Source organism: Prionailurus viverrinus, chromosome A3, assembly GCF_022837055.1.
Source record: "Prionailurus viverrinus isolate Anna chromosome A3, UM_Priviv_1.0, whole genome shotgun sequence".
NCBI lineage: Eukaryota > Metazoa > Chordata > Mammalia > Carnivora > Felidae > Prionailurus > Prionailurus viverrinus.
Genome location: NC_062563.1, coordinates 61,851,243 through 61,873,680, shown reverse-complemented (window position 1 = coordinate 61,873,680; position 22,438 = coordinate 61,851,243). Strand labels below are relative to the sequence as shown.

The window sequence follows — 22,438 nt, the reverse complement described above, 5'->3', positions numbered from 1 at the left end:
ATAGGTCTCCCTTTATATGTGAGGGCACGTTTACCCCTTGCTGCTTTCAGAATTTTCTCTTTATCCTTGTATTTTGCCAGTTTCACTATGATATGTCGTGCAGAAGATCGATTCAAGTTACGTCTGAAGGGAGTTCTCTGTGCCTCTTGGATTTCAATGCCTTTTTCCTTCCCCAGTTCAGGGAAGTTCTCAGCTATGATTTCTTCAAGTACCCCTTCAGCACCTTTCCCTCTCTCTTCCTCCTCTGGGATACCAATTATGCGTATATTATTTCTTTTTAGTGTATCACTTAATTCTCTAATTTTCCCCTCATACTCCTGGATTTTTTTATCTCTCTTTTTCTCAGCTTCCTCTGTTTCCATAACTTTATCTTCTAGTTCACCTATTCTCTCCTCTGCCTCTTCAATCCGAGCTGTGGTGGTTTCCATTTTGTTATGCATTTCGTTTAAAGCGTTTTTCAGCTCCTCGTGACTGTTCCTTAGTCCCTTGATCTCTGTAGCAAGAGATTCTCTGCTGTCCTATATACTGTTTTCAAGCCCAGCGATTAATTTTATGACTATTATTCTAAATTCACTTTCTGTTATATTATTTAAATCCTTTTTGATCAGTTCATTAGCTGTTGTTATTTCCTGGAGATTCTTCTGAGGGGAATTCTTCCGCTTGGTCATTTTGGATAGTCCCTGGCGTGGTGAGGACCTGCAGGGCACTTCCCCTGTGCTGTGGTGTATAACTGGAGTTGGTGGGCGGGGCCGCAGTCAGACCTGATGTCTGTCCCCAGCCCACCGCTGGGGCCACAGTCAGACTGGTGTGTGCCTTCTCTTCCCCTCTCCTAGGGGTGGGATTCACTGTGGGGTGGTGTGGCTCGTCTGGGCTACTTGCACCCTGCCAGGCTTGTGATGCTGGGGATCTGGCGTATTAGCTGGGGTGGGTAGGCAAGGTGCTCGGGGGCAGGAGGGGCAGGCTTAGCTCGCTTCTCCTTAGGTGATCCACTTCAGGAGGGGCCCTGTGGCAGCGGGAGGGAGTCAGATCCGCTGCCGGAGGTTTGGCTCCGCAGAAGCGCAGAGTTGGGTGTTTGCGCGGAGCCAGCAAGTTCCCTGGCAGGAACCAGTTCCCTTTGGGATTTCGGCTGGGGGATGGGCGGGGGAGATGGCGCTGGCGAGCGCCTTTGTTCCCCACCAAACTGAGCTCTGTTGTCAGGGGGCTCAGCAGCTCTCCCTCCCTTTGTCCTCCAGCCTTCCCGCTTTCCGAGCAGAGCTGTTAACTTATGCCCTCCCAGACGCTAAGTCGCGCTTGTTGTGGGAACACAGTCCGTCAGGCCCCTCCGCTTTTGCAAGCCAGACTCGGGGGCTCTGCTTGGCCGGCGAGCCGCCCCTCCGCCCCGGCTCCCTCCCGCCAGTCCGTGGAGCGCGCACCGCCTCGCCGCCCTTCCTACCCTCTTCCGTGGGCCTCTCGTCTGCATTTGGCTCCGGCGACTCCGTTCTGCTAATCCTCTGGCGGTTTTCTGGGTTATTTAGGCAGGTGTAGATGGAATCTAAGTGATCAGCAGGACGTGCGGTGAGCCCAGCGTCCTCCTAAGCCGCCATCTTGCCTCCTCATCAACATTACTTTTTTAGAATTAGTTCATAGGCCATAAAAGTCATCCATTTAAAGTATACATTTCAGTGCTTTTTAGTAATCTTCAGAGTGGTGCAGTCATCGCCACAATATAATTTTTAAACTTTTCAACACTTCCAAAAGAAACCCTGTAGCTATTAGCAGTCACTCTTTTTTCTGGCCACCCCCTATCCCAACCCTTTCCCCAAGCAACCACTAATCTACCTTCTATCCCAGTGAATTTGCCAATTCCGGACGTTTCATATAAATGAAATTATACAACATGTGGCTTTTTGTGTCTCGCTTCTTCCACTTAACATAATGCTTTCAAGGTTCATCCATGTTGTAGCATGTATCAGTATTTTGTTCATTTTCATTGCCAAATAACAGTTCACTATGTATATATACCACATTTTGTTTATCCAGTTATCAGCTGATGGACATTTAGGTTGTTTCCACTTTGGGGCTATTACGAATAATGCTGCTATGAATATTCATGTATAAGTTGTTGTGTGGATATATGTTTTCCTTTCTCTTAGGTATATCCTTAAGAGTAGAATTATTGGGTCATATGGCAACTATGTTCAGCATTTTGAGGAATTGCCCCACTGTTTTCCAAAGTGACTGTACACTTACATTCTTACCAGTAGTGTATGAGGATTCCAGTTTCTCCATATCTTTACTAACCCTTGTTATTGTCTGTATTTCTATTATAGCCATTGTAGTTGGTATGCAGAGGTATCTCATCATAGTTTTGATTTGCATTTCCCCATGATTAAATATGCTTATAATCATGTGCTTGTTGACCATGTATCTTCTTCAGAGACATGCCTATTCAAATCCTCTTCCCAATATTTAATTAGCTTGTCTTTTTATTATTGAGTTGTAACTGTTCTTTATATATTCTTTATATATATATACCTTACCAATACATGATTTTAGAATATTTTCTCCCATTGTATGGGTTGTCTTTTTACTTTCTTGATGGTGTCATTTGATGCAGAGGTTTTTTATTCTGATGGAGTATAATCTATTGTTTTTCTCTTTTCATTTATGCTTTTGGTGTCATATTTATGAAACCATTGCCTAACCCAAGGCCATGAAGATTGTGTTTTATTCTAGGAATTCTATAGTTTTGGCCCTTACATGTAAGCCTATGATCCATTTTGAGTTCATTTTTGTGTATGGTGTATATTCTTTTGCATATGGATATTCAGTTTTTCCAGCATTTGTTAAGCAGGCTATTCTTTTTTCCATTGATTTCCAATTGATTGTAAATGTGGGATTTATTTCTGGACTCTGAATTCTATTCCATTAATCTATATACCTATCCTTATGCCAGAACCACACTATCTTGATTTTTATAGCTTTGCAATAGGTTTTGAAATCTGAAAGTGTGAGTTCTCCAGCTTTGTTCTTCTTTTTCAAGATTTCAAGATTGTTTGGCTATTTGTGTCCCTTGAATTTCCATGTAAATTTAGGATCAGCTTGTCAATTTCTGCAAAAACTCCAGCAGGGATTTTGATAAGGATTGCGCTGAATCTGTGGATAATTTGGAGAGTCAACACCATATTAATAATATTAATCCTTCCAATCTATGAGCAGGAACTATCTTTCCAATTGTTTATATCTTCAATTTCTTTCAACAATGTTTCATAGTTTTCAGTGTACAAATCTTTAATTTCTTAGGTTAAATTTCCTAGGTGTTTTGTTCTTTTATGCTGCTATTATAAATGGGATTGTTGGGGCACCTGAGTTGATTGAACATCCGACTATGGCTTAGGACATGATCTCACTGTTCGTGAGTTTGAGCCCTGAGTTGGGCTTTGCACTGACAGTACAGAGCCTGGTTGGGATTCTCTTTCTTCTCTCTTTCTGCCCCTCCCCCACTTGCATGGTCTATCTCAAAATAAATAAACTTAAAAAATGGGATTGTTGTCTTAACTTCATTGTATTATTATTCAGTGCTAATGTATAGAAATACATTTGATTTCTGTATGCTGACTTGTATACTACCACACTACTAATCTTATTTATTAATTCTAATAGTTTTTTGGTGGTTTACTTAAGATTTCCGATATACCAGATCATGTCATCTGCAAATAGAGATAATTTTACTTTTTCTTTTCCAATCTGGATGCTTTTATTTGTTTTGTTTTGTTTTTTCTTGTCTAATTGCCCTGGTTAGCAGTACAATGTTGCATGGAGGTGATAAGAGTGAATATCTTTGTCCTGTTCCCGATTTTAGGGGAAAGCATTCAGTCTTGCACCTTTAACTGTGACATTAGCTGTGGTTTTGTCAAGATGCCCGTTATCAGTTTAAGGAAATTTCCTTTTGTTCTTACTTTGTTGATTGTTTTTATCATGAAAGCATGTTGGATTTTGTCATATGATTTTCTTATGTCTATTGCACTCATCATGTAGTTTTTGCCATTTAATTAATATGGTGTATTACATTGGTTGATTTTGGGTGTTAGATCAACTTTGCATTCTTGGGACACATATCACTTAATCATGATATGTGACTGGATTTTTGTTCGCTAGTATTTTGTTGAGGACCTTTACATCATAATGTAATTTTCAAAGTGCCCTCTCATATAAGTTCTGATATTCAAGTTATATTGTACCACGTCCAGAGAATTTTGACATTATAGAGTTTTGCCATTTCTGCTTTTGGAGCTCTAGAATGTTTTTATTTCTTCCAATAGGATCACATTCATGCACAAACAATGAGAGGACCTTTAGACACAATATTTGCATTCTACAGTTCTGTTCCATCATGAAACTTTTGAAATGGAAGGACCTTTCATGATCAACTGGGCCTTGGTTTTCAGCTCTGTTCCACAGAGTTCCTTAAGGTTTTCTGTGCACACTTTAAGTTTCTTTATGTATATTTAAATAATTAAAGGACCCAAATAAAGATAACATTGACATGTGCCCCCTACCAAATTTTTTTAAATTTTTTTTCATGTTTTTACTTATTTTTGAAGGAGAGAGAAACAGAGCATGAGCGGGAGAAGGAGAAGGGGCAGAGAGGGTGGAAGGCACAGATTTCAAAGCAGGCTCCGGGCTGTAAACACAGAGTCTGACACGGGGCTCAAACTCACCAACTGCAAGATCATGACCTGAGCCCAAGTCAGATGCTTAACCAACTGAGCCACCCAGGTGCCCCATCCCTACTAAATTTTAATACACTGGAAATCATGGTCAAAATTAACTTGTGTCCCACTGATTGTCTTTTTTTTTTTTTTTAGAGAGAGAGAGAGAGAGAGAGAGAGAGAGAGAGGATGAATCACAAGCAGGCTCCATGCCCAGCACAGAGCCTGATGTGAGGCTCAATCCCACAACACTGAGATCATGACCTGAGCCAAAATCAAGAGTCAGAGGCTCAAATGATTGAGCCACCCAGGGAACCCATGTCTTTATTTTTTAATTGAAGTGTAGTTGATGCACAATGTTACATTAGCTTCAGGTGTACAGCATAACAATTTGACAACTCTATACATTATGTGATGCCCACCACAAGTGTAACATCATCTGTGACCATACTACACTAGTATAGTACTATTGACTATAGTCCCTATGCTTTACCTTTTATCCCCATGACTTATTCATTCCATAACTGGAAGGCTATATCTTCTACTCCCCTTCACCCATTTTGCCACCCCCCACCAACCATCAGTTTTTCTCTGTATTTATGGGTCTCTATTTTTTTGTTTGTTTTTTGATTCCACATGTAAGTGAAATCATATGATATTTGTCTTTCTCTTTCTTTTTTTTCAATTTTTTAAATATGAAATTTATTGTCAAATTGGTTTCCATATAACACCCAGTCCTCATCCCAACAGGTGCCCTCCTCAATGCCCATCACCCACTTTCCCCTCCCTCCCACCCCCCATCAACCCTGTTTATTCTCAGTCTGTAAGAGTCTATTATGGTTTGCCTCCCTCTCTCTAACTTTTTTTCCCTTCCCCTCCCCCATGGTCTTCTGTCAAGTTTCTCAGGATCCACATAAGAGTGAAAACGTATGGTATCTGTCTTTCTCTGTATGACTTATTTCACTTAGCATAACACTCTCCAGTTCCATCCATGTTGCCACAAAAGGCCAGATTTCATTCTTTCTCATTGCCGAGTAGTATTCCATTGTGTATATAAACTACAACTTCTTTATTCACTCATCAGCTGATGGACATTTAGGCTCTTTCCATAATTTGGCTATTGTCGAAAGTGTGGCTATGAATATTGGGGTGCAAGTGCCCCTGTGCATCAGCACTCCTGTATCCCTTGGGTAAATTCCTAGCAAACTTGCATATCATCCTTGCACAGGGGCCATGCTGATCTTCTCTGTATCATTCCAATTTTGGTATATGTGCTGCCAAAGTTAGCACTGTCTTTCTCTTTCTTATTTAGTATAATACCCTTGATGTCCATCCATGTTGTCACAAATGGCAAGATCTCATTTTTTATGACTGAATAATATTCTGCATCTTCTTTGCCCATTCATCTATTGATGGACACATAGGTTGCTTCCTTATCCTGGCCATCGTATATAATGCAGTGGACATAGGGGTGCATAGATCTTTTTGAATTAGTATTTTCACTTTTAGAAAGGAGGTAAACACTCACTAATTATCTTTATAAATGTTTTCAAGTACATTTATTTTTAAAATTTTTTAACATTTATTTATTTTTGAGAGACAGAGCATAATGGGGGAGGAGCAGAGAGAGGGAGACACAGAATCTGAAGCAGGCTCTAGGCTCTGAGATGTCAGCACAAAGCCCGACATGGGGCTCAAACCCACGAACTGTGAGATCATCACCTGAGCTGAAATCGGCAGCTTAACCAACTGACCCAGGCACCTCTCAAATACATTTAAATAAAATATATACGTAAATGCTTTATTCATTGAGTTTCTGTGGAAAATTCCATTTGCAATAAGTCCATGTTCATCAATGTATAAAGAAACTAAAATGCTTTATTCATTGAGTTTCTGTGGAAAATTCCATTTGCAATAAGTCCATGTTCATCAATGTATAAAGAAACTAAAATGCTGGTCACTAGCCCAAATTGTAGGCTGAGCTAAGAAGAGATCCAGCTTTTCTTTCTCTCAGTACAGTGCTCTTGACCACCTATATTGTCTTTCCAATGCCACTTATCTCAAACAAAAGGTATTTTACTAGTGCTTTCCCCCTACATAAGCCTAGGGCTGCTTAAAAATACACAACCTTCATCATTGCCTATAGTAATGTCTGTTCTGTCCTTTGTGTTTGTTCTGTGGACTGGTTCACAGGTCTCAGAGTGATTAAGTGGCTTAGCATTGGATATTTTCCTTTCATCCTGCAGTTTCCAGATGGGATAGGGGAAGAAGGGAGAGGTAATCCAACTTTGGATGAAGTTCCAAGACATGTAGATCCTGTGGGAGTTATTGACTTATCTTTGGCTTTTAATTTGACAAAGTGAGCCTGTCCAACTTCACATTTACTGAGAATTTGCTGAGTGCTTTTGCCCAAGTGATGCTGAGAAAGTTGAGTTGTGGAGAACTGAAATGAATGAAACCCAGAGAGATATTACTTCTGAGAAGATTGAAGACCTTAGGTGGTAAAAGTGATCTGTCTCAGCTGGAGAAAATAAATACTTGTGCCCAGTGTGCCTGTTCATCAGGCTGTGGGGCTGTTCTCTGGTTGGGGTTGTCTTTTTGGCATGGCTTTGTTCCAGACTCGGTGCCTCACTAATGGAACCCTCCAGCCCCTGGCTGCATAGGTGTCATAACCAAAGACAATGATACCTCAGATAACCTCCAGTGGGTCAGAGGAGTATGCATCTTGGGCTCTTGGCACCTCTCTATTGTCTCAGCTGCATTTAGGGCTTGGGAAATGATAAGGTTTCAAATGACACAAATTGAACCAGGACTGGTATTCATGTTTAAACCATAATAGAAAAGGACAGAACATGGACAATTTTTTTTTTAGTATAGTTAGTCATCGTAAGTGGGGACCAAGATTTTTTTCCAGAAGCACATTTTAATTTATAAGAAAGGGCTTTACATGTTTTGACCTCCTTTGTTGCTTACTCGCTTTCTCCCTTATAAAGTTCTAAACAAGACAGAAATGTTCAGTGCGACTCATTCACAGAGCATTGTGAGAATCAAGTGAGTTTAAATAACATTTAAAGTTATTAGAACAGTACCATGCAGAGTGTAAATGCTCAGCAAATATACTGCCATTATTAGTGTCATCATTGCAAGTACTCACCTGTTCCTCCATTTATGGCACCCAATTTGATTACCCACTATGTGTATATATGCTGGTGTTTAGGAGAATAAAATATTTTTTAAGTAAAAGAAAATAGTTCTAGCCCTTAAATCTTTTGGAGTTAATAAAGGAATGAGAAAAGTATGAGAACAACCGGAGTACAGGTGAGGTATGTTAGATTCCTGACCTACCTAGATGTCCAGGCCAAGAGCAAAGGAGGTTAAAGGTAGGCACCAGAGCACAGATATCACAATCAAATTCTTAATCGTGCACACATGGTAAATGTTGAATAACATGAAATAATGCCCCTCATGAGAAGCCTCCTCAGACCTCGGTGGTCCCTGAGGCAGAATTAGTGCCTCCCCCTTCCATACTGCTCCCCACCATGCCTCTATCTCTATTTCAGCACCTCTGTATTCTACCCCCCTCCCTGTTTCCATTCGTGTTTCCCCCATGCAGTTTTGTGTTTCAAAGACAGAGACCTATCTTCCTCTTCTTCATAATCTTCAGGGCCAAGTATGATGCCTGGGACATGGAAGGAGTCAGTAAGTGTGTTGGGGGGAAGAAAACATGCTGGATTTAGTAATGTTGTTAAAAAAAAAAAAGAGAGAGAATTGTCTGAAGTGATGTGTTGTTAGTTCCTCAGTCAAACCCCAGAAAACTCATATTTGTTTGAGAGATGCTCACAAATCACTCTTAGACTCACACCTAGGATCCACTTCAAGGTCACCCTGGTAGTTGGCAGGACACATCTTCTTCCTGTGCTTGAAAATTAAAATTTTATTTGTGCATTTCTAATATCCTGCAGTGGGTGTGATAAACAAAAGAAAGCACTACATGGGTTTCAGGGTCAGACAGACCCAAGCCTGCATTTCCTCATCTGCAAAACCAGTGTTACTATTTATTACCTTTTGGGTCTCTTGAGGATTAATGAGTAATGGATATGCAAGTGCCTCACACTCAGGGGGCCCTGGCTGGGTGGCAGTTTTCATTTTCAGCAGGCGCCTCAGGATCACTGATTGTAATTTCATGATCTCATCTGTGAGTTCTAGAGTTTGTCTGGGCCAGGAAATGTGAAAATTCACAGGGCAGTTGGGGAATCACTTAGGATGTTATGACTTAAAAACTGGTAAACAAGGGGAAAAGAATTGTTTATTCCGCAATTCCTGTATGAACAGTACCACTGAACAGCCAAATAAAATTCTTAAATTTTATTTAAGAATATGTCAGCTAATCGCTGAAGAAGAAATGATAGAATGTCACCAATTTGCAACTCGTAATGAAAGCATATGTCCAGGCAATAATCATCAATGGCTGCTAACATCACACAAAGAAATATTCTTGCAAAAAAATTGAACCCAAATTTGACCATATCTCTGAGTGCAACTGCCAGTTTACAGAAAACATCGTCAAGTTGGAATTGGCAAAAAATTCATACTATAGCAAACTCGGGAGTACAATTATGTTTCTTCCACAATGAGGAAGAAGAGAAATGCATGAAAAACTTTAAAAAGTACCAATCAGCAATCAGAACATGTGGGCCTTATTTGGATCCTTATTTTTAAAGTAATTTTTTAAAAAAGACAACCATTGTGGAGCCTGAGGGGCTCAGTCTGTTAAGTGTCCAACTTCGGCTCAGGTCATGATCTCACAGTTCATGGGTTTGAACCCCGTGTCGGGCTCTGTGCTGACAGCTCAGAGCCTGGAGCCTGCTTCAGATTCTGTGTCTCCCTCCCTCTCTGCCCTTCCCCTGTTCACACTCTGTCTCCCTCTCTCTCTATCTCTCAGCAATAAATAAACATTTTTTTTAATTTTTAAAAGAATGATTAAAAAAAGACAACGCTTATGATGTTTATAAACAATTGGGAAAAAATGATCTTATGACCTATCTTAAGCAAACATTTCCCTTTAATGACACACATTTTTCCCTGTCCTACCCTTCAGGGGCCCAAACCAGGAGTACATATAACCCACTTACCATTTACCTAAATATCTAAAAAAAAAAAAAAAAAAAAAATTCTCTTAGCTGAGGGAATCACCTCCTCCTACAAAAAAAAACAAAACAAACAAACAAACAAACAAAAAACAAAAGCCACTTCCCAAACCCAGAACCTTGGACAAGATCATGTAAGCAGATAGTTCATTTAGGGAGTGATTCCAAGGAAGAGAAGTGGAAGTCTCAGAAGAAAAAACAAGGGAGGAAGGGAAATCCAGTGCAAGTGTACATTATCAAACCAATCACCACTCTGGGCAACTGACTTGATCCTTCCAGGGCTTCTCCAAAGAGCCATGGAGAGAACCACTGAATTATCTTCCTGAGGAATAGAAGATAGAACCAGGGAATATTTACCCCTGGTTCCTGGGTTCTGTTAGTCAAGGGTTGTCCAAGGCAGGGTTACCTCTCTAGCACCTCTGGGTTTGCATGTTTGTCAGAATGGCATGAGCATCCTAGCATATGTTCTCTGGGGGAAATAGGGAAGCCCCAGGAAAGAAGGTGAGCAATCCACAGTGTAGCTAAGGCAAGGTGCTGCTGGGTGACCCTGCATGCAGCTGGTTTCCATAGCAACAGCTGGACTGAAAAACTGTCAAGAAGGGTGTGAGGTAGAGGGCTAGATATGACTGTGACAGGGACCAGGGTAGTACACTGTTGAATCAAACATGTCCTGTCCTCCCATCTTAAAAAAATCACTTTCACAATGACCGGGAGACCAGATTCGTATAGAGAGTTCTTAGACACCTTTGAGTTCAGCCTCAGAACATGGTGGCATGGGGAGATTTGATCTCTGGTCCACCATCCATGGCCTGCCTCCTTCTCTGCCTGCCCTGTGTCCACCCCATGTCACAAGGGGCCTTTCACACATGTGTGTGAACACCCTGTCCATACTTCTGGCCTCTACTCACTCCTCCCTCCAAACAGCTGCTCCTTGGCCACCTGTAGCTCTAGGGGAGTGCACACTGATGCCCTTTGAAGGAAAACAGACCTGGGAAGAGGCCTGGACAGGCTCTAGAACCAGTCTAGAGCTTCCTGAGCCCACGGTTTGGGCGTCTTGGGCACCCAGAGCATAGTCTAGAGCACGGGGCAGGGTTGTAAGTGGGCATGTCCCATTGGTCTCATGGGCTGTGGATGAAGGAGAGTCAGAGTAGAGTCCTTTAAAGCATGGAGTCCCAGGCAGAGGCCCCTCCTACTCAGACCAAAAGGTAATGCCAGTTTTTTACCACCCATTAATTTTACACCATCGGGTTCTGGGGTCAGACCAAACTTTGTCAATCCTGGCTCAGGCTATAAGCAACATTAGGGAAATTATGCACCTGTTTGGTTTCTTCACTTGTAAAAGGGAAGAAAGGGAGAGGCTATTCTGAGGGTTAATGGAGCGGTATTACATAAGCACCTACCCTGTTTCTGGCATATAGTAGCCTTCCATAGCAGGCAAGTAGATGTGCTGCCTCCATACAACGACATCTGGGGCCAGGATTTGTGCAGTTGATGAGGGTTGAGGGAAAGGGATACAGGCTGGAGGCAATGAACTTTTTCTCCTGGAATTTTCCTGGAAATGTACAAAAAAGAATAATTTGATAGATTTTCTTCAGAGTCCCAAAACTTTTTTTTTCAATTTTTTTATTGAGAGAGAGAGAGAGAGTGAGACAGAGCATGAGCAGGGGAGGGGCAGAGAGAGGAGACACAGAATCCAAAGCAGGCTCCAGGCTCCGAGCTGTCAGCACACAGCCCAATGAAGGGCTCAACCCCATGAACCGTGAGATTGTGACCTGAACGGAAGTCAGACGCTTAACTGACTGAGCCACCCAGGCACTCCAGAGTCCCAAAACTTTTTTAAGACTTGCTCTAGAACCCACTAGACTGTAAGCTCCTTGAGGACAGAGATGTGTATCCTTCTCTGTAAAACCCTAGCTCTCCATATTGTCTCACACATAGTAAGTGCTCAATAAAAAAGCATTGGATGGATGATTTCAAATTGGGTTTATTGCTTTTAGTGGAAGACATTTATTTCCCATATTGGCTCTAAAATTTCCATAGACATCTCAAACTGGAATCGTTCTCTTTCTCAAACCCACTTCTTCCCCTAGTTCCCTACCTCAGTGTGTAAGACCACCAACACCCCAGACTATCATTCTCATTACCTCCCTCCTCATCACCTCCTATACCTGATCAATGACCATGTACCATTGAGTCTGTCTATATGGGAAGTTTTTTAATTTATCTGATTCACTGCCACAAACCTAGATCAGGCAACTATTCTCTCTCCGCTGAGATACTGCAGCATTTATCTGCTCATTTAACACCAACTTATGTTCCCTGAATATGTCCTCCCCAATGCACCTGCAGTGGCCATTACACATCTGACCATATCCCTGATGGGCTCAGGGTAAAAGCCCAAGCTCCTTAACACAACCTGCAGGATCCTCTGATATCCATCATCTGCCCTGCTGGACCATAAGATCCTTGAGAGAAGTCTTCGTCTTATATTTCTTTGTATCTCCTGTGATCGGCCAGAAATTCACTAACTGTTACATAAATGGGTAAAGTATTTAAAAATCAAAACTATTTTTGATCTATTGGGAAAGTAAAAAATTTAAATCATAGCCTTAAATTATCAAATATCAGAGATGAACCAAGACCTTTGAGCCAACAATTGACCCTGAGTAAACTCATGGTGGATTGACCTTGATAAGCAGGAACTACATCCATCCTTTGGTGCAATGTTCTGGGCTCCTTGCACTGACCTTCATTTGGATATGGAATTAATTTGGTCTCAGAGTGAGTCACTGGGCTATTTCTAGAAACCACCATCTTTCTCTGAAGTGGTCTCTGGAGTGGTCTCTACTTAAGCCATCTGACTGCTCAAGAGAGCCTGTGTTTGTCTAAGAGAAACTGTACTCAGGGATTCATCTTCCACTTGGAGGGCTTTGATCAAGGATGATGGAACTGGCCAGTCTTTGTGTTCTTCACACCAGCCCTGTGCTCATACCAGCTTTCTTCTTTCATCAGTCATAGGGGCACCTTCCAATGTTTGCTGAAGGGAGAGTATTCCTGGTCTGATTTCTAGCTCCAGGATCATGCCATCAACAGGTTTTACCTATTTTTTTTAACTTGGATAAGCTGCTTGACATCTCTGAGTCTCAATTTAGCCATCTTTAAATGGAGATAAAAATTGTAAATATCTCATAAAGTTATTTTGAGGATTAAAGGAGATGAAGTGTGTTTTGAGTGTAACATTATGTTGTAAAGGTTTTATGGATGTCAAGGATTGTTAGTTTTTCATGTTTTGTTTTGAAATGGGATTTGGGGGAGCTACTAAAACGTGAAGAATTATAAGATAAAAAAAGTAAATGAGAAAAAACAGGGTCAAGAGGAACATCACATCGTTCCAGGGAATCATGAGGATTTTAGCTTTCTTATATCAAATACCAACTTCACCAATCATTCATTCATTTGCTAGATCAGCATATAAGTTTGAGCAGCTCTTCAGCATGGGAGCATACACAAAGTGAAAGACCTTGCTTGTGCTTCAGGCTGGGAAGAAGAGTCCAAAAAACCCAACTAAAACACGGTGTAGCTTCAACTATGGGAGAAATGGAAGAGGGTGTATGTGCCAGGGCTTGCCTGGGGAAATAGTCCTCACACACAACAACATGGGTTTGCAGCTGCTTCCTCATCCTGATTTGATCTGTGTTGTGTTCATGTTTCAGCAACAACCTTGAAGCTGAATGTAACAAAGCAAGAAGATGGCTAAGATTAGCACCCAATACTCCCACCCTACTGTAAGAACCAGGGACAGAGATCTGGACCACGTTGAAAATGGCCTCAGCAGGTGAGATGGGCTTTCCATTTCATACTAATTTTAGAGAGGTGGAAAATGAAGCTCAAAAAGTTATGTGATTTCTAAAAGATAAAAAAATGAACATTCAAATTCAGCAAATTAAATTTTACTGTAAAACTTCTCCAAACTTCTCCAAACATTTTCCTGTGTACACATTAAACATTTGTTGGACTCTGCACCAGACATTGTCCTGGGCACTAGGGATGTAGTACAAATCAGATGCCCTGTCCCTTGCTTCCAGGGGAAGGTCAGGATTCATGCTGTGCTCATGGGCCTGCAGAGAGTGGGCTGTGCCTTGCCAGTGAAGCCATCAGCCCCATCAACCACATGCAAGCAGCCATAAGGAAATATGTACCTGAGTTCTACTTCTAGCCCTGTTTGTAGCTTTAGTAGATTGGGGAAAACATTTCTCTGTGCCTCAGTTTCTTCAACTGCAAAATGGAGCAGCATCTTTTCCAAGCTCCTAGCATAACAGTGAGGAAATGGGAAAGTACCTATTTGGTGCAAATAGACATATTTTTAGGTTTCTTAAACTCTCAACAAGTTGGTTGAGTTGAACTATAAGAAACCTTATTTCCAATATTTACATTATTGTTGTTATATATGAAACACACACATATGGCATACACACACACACACACACACACACACACACACACTGAAAACTTCTCTCTCCCGTGAAATCTGCAGAATATCATATGGTCACAAACTGCAATGACAGTCTCTCAGTGCTCATATCCCCAATACTAGGTCCTCATCCACCATTTCTCCTCAGTCAATTATACATATCACACCCTCTCTCAGATGCACATTTGGTTTTTTCTCTGTTTAGATTCTTAGTACCAGAACCTTAGTTAACTGCTCATGAATGATGGACAACCATTTCCAAAGAGATTTGAGTTCCTATTATAATAAACCTATGCAGACCCAGAACCCTACATTCTGGGATTCAGGCAAAGGGAGGAATATCTCAAAGCATCCCAACAGATATTTATTGCTGCCAACCATTTTAACATGGTACTGGAGCCCCAGGAATCTTGCTATGACTTAGGGCCATCAGAAATTCTCACCCTGCTCAAATTTCTCCCTCCTAACTGGCCTACTGTCAATATCAGGGTCCTGCCACTGGGGACTTATTCTTTTAGGTTGAGCCATTGCCCTTAATCTAGAAGAAAATAAGAACACTCTTAAGACACATAACTGCTTTAAAACTTTGGTATGCATTAATAGCTTCTTTTTCACATCTGAGCTAATAAACCTTTGGGGGTGGGGTGTTCAAAGAAGATTGGGGTGGAAGGGAGAAAAGGTCCACAACAATAAAGTCAAGCTCCCTGGGCAGCACTGGGCTCCTGGGATCTTGGGCCCAATGTGAGAAGGACAGAGGCTGTTAGGATCAGGACAAATTTGAAGTAAAATGGAACTTTCCCCCATTGCTCCCTTTTGCTTTGAGTGGGACATAATCAGAGCATATCATGGAACTTACAGACTCCCTAGGGCCAAGAAGGCAACAACAGGGGCTTAAGAGAAGACACTCATGATACTGAGATACTCAAGAGAAGGTGGGCCCAGTTGGTGGGCTGGGGCTCCTGCCCAGAATGCCCTCTCGACCAGACAACCACTGTGGTCCAGCTCTGCCTGACTTGTCTTGGCTCTACCTCAGCCAGTGGCCTATTAGCCAAGCCTGATGTGTGGGCTGTCCAAGAGGGCTCACCAGGTCTCCTGGAAGATGACCCTTTGCAGAAGAAACTGTTAGCTCATTAAGCCACACAGATACCTGCTGATGAGCCTCTGCTTCCAAGGGACTCTCTGTGGGCTCACAGTGGGTTTGTGTACACACAGAAGATTAGTCAGCCACACAGTGGGGGGTTCTGAATTGATTCCCTGCAACAATACTATTTGCCATATTCATGGATGGGAATATGCCCTTCCTTCTCCCTCCTATCCCCTATCCCCTGACCAGCGTGATGACTAACAGGCTCAGGGTCAGACTGGCTGGGTTTGAACATTGGCTCTGCAACTGACCAGCTCCGAAAAATTGTGCAGCTGTTTCAAACCACAGTTTCCTCATCTGTAAAATGTATTAGTACTGACCGCAGAGGGCTGTAGTGAGGTTAAAACAGGTGAAAGCTCCCAGCACAGTCCCTGCTGTGAGAAAGTGCTCAGTCAGTGCTCACTGTCAGCGTTGGAAATGATTCTCCCTCCTGTGGTCCTTTCCTGGTGTTCCAGGCTGGAAGACTTCTCCTGCTCTGACCTTACATAGCTCCAGCTGTCCTGAAATCTGGATCTGGCCATTTCCTGCCTGTGACCAAGTCATGCTTTCTCAACCTGACCACTAGTCCGGTCTCACTGAGCCTGCCCTGGGGACTTGCCCAACCACTGATGTGGTAAAAGCTTGTTGACAGATTAATACAGAATCCCATGGAGACACTATGGAGATGTCAAAAGGAGAGAGAGAAAGAATGCTCCCTTCATAAGACAGATGTTTGCTTTATCTTATGGAAGCAGGAGTGGGTTAACAAATGGAAATTTCCAGAATGGGTTCCTTGGTGCTACCAAGGATTGAGCATGTGTGTTCAGGCTGAAGGTGAAACAGCGTTTGGCCAGAGGCTGAGTCCAGGCCCCTCCTCTGCTTCCCAGTGCAGCCCAGCATCTGTCTATATACAGACTAGTTTTCCCTATAAGATTTACTTGAACAAGGGACTCTGGCAAATACACATAAAATTTTAAAGTTTCAAATCACTATTTTAGGGGAGAAAATGGTGCTTGAACAAACCATAGATCTTGGCTTTAAAATTCAAATCCATTTAGAAAGCTTATAGGAGAAAAACTTGAGGTTTAAAAAATGTTTATTTATTAATTTTGCAAGAGAGAGAGAGAGTGATCATGTGCACAAACAGGGAAGGGGCAGAGAGAGGGGGACAGTGAAGACAGTCCCAAGCAGGCTCTGAACCATCAGCACAGAGGGTGACACAGGGCTCAAATTCACAAATTGTAAGATCATGACCTGAGCCAAAATCAAGAGTCAGATGCTTAACCAACTCAGCCATCTAGGCTCCCTTGGAAGAAATAATTGCTAATGTGTGTCCTTAAATATTAATCATTCAGGAAGCCTGGGTGGCTCAGTAGGTTAAGTGTCCGACTTTGGCTTAGGTCATGATCTCACAGTACATAGGTTCAAGCCCTGCATAGGGCTCTGTACTGACAGCTCAGAGCCTGGAACCTGCTTTGGATCCTGTGTCTCCCTCCCCCTTTTTTCCCTCCCCCACTCATGTTCTGTCTCTGTCTCTGTCTCTCTCAAAAAAAAAAAAACAAAACCAAAAAATTTATCATTCTTTATCCTCAATGATATCAATGAAGCTGTTCTGGGAAACTACATGTCACTGTGACCCTTTGCTGAATGCCCCCAGGAGGGAGGAGATATCATGTCCCCATCCCCTAAAACATCCCTGTCTCCAAATTGGAAAGCCCTGTCCCCATCCCTTTCACTAAATTGGAAAGCCAGGTTTCTGTTTCTCCTTTTAAATTATTGGGATCATTTTCCTAGTGACAAGCCATAAGGAAGGATGGAAACATTTCATTTGAACAAAGAAGTCAAGTTTATACCCTGGAAATACCAGAAATAGAAATGTCTTGATTTTTTTCCTTTCTATTAAATCTACTTAGTTGACTTGATTATTTAAGAGCTGTCTGGCATATTTGAAAAGATAATGCAGTAGGGAAAGATTTCAGAATCTGCTACAGAGAATTGCAGCTAGAACCGAGGGCACCTCAAATCTCAGATCAATCTCCTAGTGTAGCTATTTTAGTCGAGCTTTGGGGCATAGGGGTTTGTGTCCTACAGAAGAGAAGGCTTCTTCATGCCGCTCTCTGAGCAGAGCCCAAAGCAATTATCACCAAAGAAAACCATTTTCAGCCTGCTTCCCTAGGACTAAAGACAAAAATGCACTCAATTCATTTCCCTGGTTACATGTGGCCAATGGCAGTGCATGTCGGTCATTCACGGTCCTCAGGGCTTGAGAAGAGGAAAAGAAAAACAAGGTATCACATTCTCCACCCTTGTTCTCCAAGGTTTGTCTTCACTTACGTCCCCAAAGTCACTGGAGGAAGACACCAGGTGCTCCACAAAGTACAAAGCTAATGACAAGCTGCAGTTCTGATGAGAAGCCTGTCTTCTCCCAGTGATAAGGGAGACCTTTACCTCATGGACATGAATTCTCCTTTATAAGAAAACTTAGAAGATGAGCATCATAAGTTGAAAACTACCTTGTGTTTCAAAACAGTCATATCATTGTGTTGTGCTGGTTGCTCTTATTCTTGCTGATTACCAACTTCACGGAGCTCCTTCCTGAAAAGGTATCAGCACTACAGTCAGTCTCAGTCAGTCGGCAGCTTCAGGGGTGTCCTGGCCTGATTGTTTGTTTACAGATGAGTCCCTGTCAAGTCCTTGCCCCAGGCCTCTCCTCAAGCTCCTGGCAGGACAGCTCCTGACTCTCAGTCTCTCTTGCCTCTGTATTTCTCTGGGCGGTTCTGTATCCTCATTTTTTGCATTGGTGGCTCCCTCTTTTCAGTAACTGTGTGTCCATGGGGACTCAAAATGTCACCTCAAACTTTGGTTCTCCTCTCTTTCCATCTCTTCTTCCATCTGCTTGGTAAAATCAGTTTCTCTGAGGAATAACTAATCGGGTTTACTATTTAAATAGCCCCAGGCAAGAGGATGTGGAGAAACGGGAACCCTCTTGCACTGTTGGTGGGAATGCAAACTGGTGCAGCCGCTCTGGAAAACAGTGTGGAGGTTCCTCAAAAAATTAAAAATAGACCTACCCTATGACCCAGCAGTAGCACTGCTAGGAATTTACCCAAGGGATACAGGAGTACTGATGCATAGGGGCACTTGTACCCCAATGTTTATAGCAGCACTCTCAACGATAGCCAAATTGTGGGAAAAGCCTAAATGTCCATCAACTGATGAATGGATAAAGAAATTGTGGCTTATATACACAATGGAGTACTAAATGGCAATGAGAAAGAATGAAATATGGCCCTTTGTAGCAACGTGGATGGAACTGGAGAGTGTTATGCTAAGTGAAATAAGCCATACAGAGAAAGACAGATACCATATGTTTTCACTCTTATGTGGATCCTGAGAAACTTAACAGAAAACCATGGGGGAGGGGAAGGAAAAAAAAAAAAAGAAAAAAAAGAGGTTAGAGTGGGAGAGAGCCAAAGCATAAGAGACTCTTAAAAACTGAGAACAAACTGAAGGTTGATGGGGGGTGGGAGGGAGGGAAGGGTAGGTGATGGGCATTGAAGAGGGCATCTTTTGGGATGAGCACTGGGTGTTGTATGGAAACTAATTTGACAATAAATTTCATATAATAAAAAATAAAATAAAATAAATAGTCCCAGGCATTTAACAAGGGTAGAGACTCTGGAGCTAGAAGACATCATAGAATTTTAAGCATCAAAAAACAAGTGGGGACTCCAAGTCAGGAAACTACAGATGCTGGCAAGGATGTGGAGAAACAGTAAACCTCTGGCACTGTTGGTGGGAATGTGAACTGGTGCAGCCGCTCTGGAAAACAGTGTGGAGGTTCCTCAAAAAGTTAAAAATAGAACTACCCTACAACCCAGCAATAGCACTACTAGGAATTTACCCAAGGGATACAGGAGTGCTGATGCGTAGCGGCACTTGTACCCCAATGTTTATAGCAACACTTTCAACAATAGCCAAATTATGGTAAGAGCCTAAATGTCCATCAACTGACATGGATAAAGAAGAGGTGGTTTATATATACAATGGAATACTACTTGGCAATGAGAAAGAATGAAATCTGGCCATTTGCAGCAACGTGGATGGAACTGGAAGGTATTATGCTGAGTGAAATAAGTCAGTCAGAGAACAGGACAGATATCATATGTTTTCACTCCTACGTAGATCTTGAGAAACTTAACAGAAGACCATGGAGGACTGGAAAGGGAAAAAATAGTTACAAACAGAGCGGAAAAGAGGCAAACCACAAGAGACTCTTAAATACAGAGAACTGGGAGTAGATGTGGGGCAGAGGCACAGGGAAAATGGGTGCTGGGCATTGAGGAGGGCACTTGTTGGGATGAGCACTGGGTGTTGTATATAAACCAATTTGATAATAACGTATATTTAAAACATTTTTTTTTCATAAAATAAAATAGACCCACACAAAAAATAACAAAAAAACAAGTGGGGAGATGCAGCAAGAAGAAAAGGCCCTTTAGGTGCTTTGAATTGACTTCACAGAAAACTATCCCTATTCTTCACAGCTAAATGTGCCTTTCTGGATTTGGCTGTTGGAACAATACTTAAGTTGATAAAAAAAAAAATCACCAATTTTTCCTTAGTTCCTTTTTGAAGACTAGGGAACTTTAGGGAGGGTAAGTGACCAGCCCACAGAACACCTAGCTAAGAGGTGTTAAGGTAGGGATTCGAATCCAGAGCTCCCGGCTCCCCATTCTGCCTCCTGCCTTTCAAGTGGGTGTCCTAGATCCTAGCCCCCACATAGGCGCCCTCACTGCTGCCAGTAGCAGGCCTGCTTTGGAATCCGGGGTCAGGTTTTGCCCTCCTCACATCCTCACCAGCTCTGATGTCACAGATTCCTTTGCTGCTAATGCAAATAAATCTGTTCTCAGGATGTGCCCTCACATAATTAACAGAAATCAGACTAGGCAGAAATGCTAGGCTGACTTCTTGGTGCCCAGAACTCCCTGAGGATCTGCTGGTAGGGACAGAACACCTTCACCCTCGGGATTGCCTCCAGATCTTCCAAGCACACCTGTTCAGCTGTGGGCTGCTGCCCCCCTAACCTCACCATGTGCCAGCTGCCAGGATCCAGGGACTTGAGATATGGACTCACTTCTGTCACTGCTCCCTACTCCAGTAACTGACCTGGGTGCCTTGGAATGCACATTCCACCTTTGTCGTATACAGATTATTAGAAGGGCAAGGGGATCAGAGCTTTCTGGAATGACATTCAAATCTCAGCTTTGCCACTTGGCGGGGTCTCTGACAGGGTGTCTCATACATATCAGCACAAAATGTGAGTGGTCTTTTAAAGGTGTAGAGGGAGAATTCAATTAGATGGTTTGAAAATAAAGAGCCATCCCCACATAGTGTAGCCAGGTGGATCAGAGCCATGTCTCTAGCAGCATGCCACAGGGCTCAGTCCTCAGCCATGTCCTATTAAGCTTTTTCTTTAATCAGTGCTGTATATGAAAATATAGACAGCAGCTTCATGGAGTGGATTAGAGCAGGCTTTGACATGGGATGGAATGCCATTCAAATCAGCTTTACCACTTGGCCATATGATCTTGTGGAAGTCACTTAACTTCTCTGAACCTCGGTTTTCTCTCTTATAGGATGATTATGTGAATTAGTTGATAAGATCTATGTCTGACATACAGTAAGCAGTCAATAAATGGCATATAGTTTGTGTATTGCGTGTGAAAGTGATGGAGTTTGGGAGGAAAGGCCAGTATGGTGCCACTGCATATCATGGGTCCCAAAATATCAGGTGACTCAGATCAATGGAAAGATCCAACACTTACTTCCAACAGATCAATTGTATATGCACAAGATAGGGCCTTCTGGCTTAGCAGCAGCCCGTGTTACAGGACTACTGGCTTTGGCTGATGGTAGTTGATAATGGGGACACTAAAAGCACATGAACTCACAAACTTACAAAGATGTCCGGCGTGGGGTCCAGTAACAGCAGCGTTCTCAGTGTCCTTGCCCAGTTGGGCAGGAATGCAGGAACCTGCTCACAGGAGCGTGACCATGATGGGGAAGAGCCTTGAACCTGGGGAGACATGGCTGGGTGAGCTGGGGGTTCTAGCCTGGACAAACAGATGTGGCACAGTGTGACAGCTGCACCATCATCGGAGGTGGTCATGTGGAAGATGAAGTGGCCTGACTCTGTGTGGTTCCAGCAGAAAAAAGGTAGCCTCGGTCTGCGGAAACTGAGGGAGGGAAGAACCTTCTACAAAGATGGCCCAGATGGGGCATGGGACAGTAGTGAGCACCCTGCTGCTAGAGACAGCAGGGATGTTGTACAAAGAGGAGTCAGCAGATAAGTGGCTGGGATTCAGGACTCTCCCTTCTAATCACTCACCAGGGAGAGATAGAGCCTTTTCCTGACATTAATTATTGCTTACTTCCTCAACTGTGTTGCCACCTTGTTAAGAAGGCTGATTAGGTTGGAATAGGTCACGTGATGGAATTAATTTGTCCTGCTTGGGCTCTTCAAGACTCCGAATGAAGTGCAAATCCCTAGGGGCCAACGCCTGGCTGGCTTTTAATCAGGCTGATCAAACTTCAGCCCTCGGAGCTTTTAAAAGACAGGGAATGAAAGAAAAATATGCCCAAACACACTGGTCTTATTCCACGCGGTTAAACAAACCCCAAGCCTCTGCTGATGTGAATGGTGCTCATCTTGAGTCATGGGCACGTGTCCTCTGTGTACTCATGCTTTTCATCCTGGATTGCACAGGTGAGTCTCTGGCCCAATTACCTCTGCACTGCAGGGGACAGAGGTTAGGCTTTGACAAAAGGGCACAGTGGGACTGAATTTTCACATGAAAGCACTGAACAAATGCACTTGGGGAATTAGGCCAATTCCGTACAATATTCCAGGATGCTCCTCTTAACCAAATACCGAATGGATTCCTAGGAAAGCTGCCGAGCAAGCACACAAATAACTGCCCAGGTGGTGTGGCTGTGGTGTCCA

The 22,438-nt window shown here is 42.7% G+C and overlaps 1 protein-coding gene and 1 non-coding gene across 2 annotated transcripts in view; one reads left to right on the top strand and one right to left on the bottom strand.

The window, feature by feature from the left end:
- The window catches only part of CNGA3 (cyclic nucleotide gated channel subunit alpha 3), a 52,345-nt gene that overhangs the window by 7,399 nt on the left and 22,508 nt on the right, over positions 1–22,438 (top strand). The window contains exon 2 of the mRNA XM_047853099.1: positions 13,552–13,673. Coding sequence (XP_047709055.1) covers positions 13,588–13,673 — 86 coding nt within the window. The 5' untranslated portion in view covers positions 13,552–13,587. The remainder of the gene's footprint in view (positions 1–13,551; positions 13,674–22,438) is intronic.
- Positions 5,873–5,981, bottom strand: LOC125163107 (U6 spliceosomal RNA). The gene has a single exon (XR_007151277.1). It is a non-coding gene; the product is annotated as a U6 spliceosomal RNA (small nuclear RNA).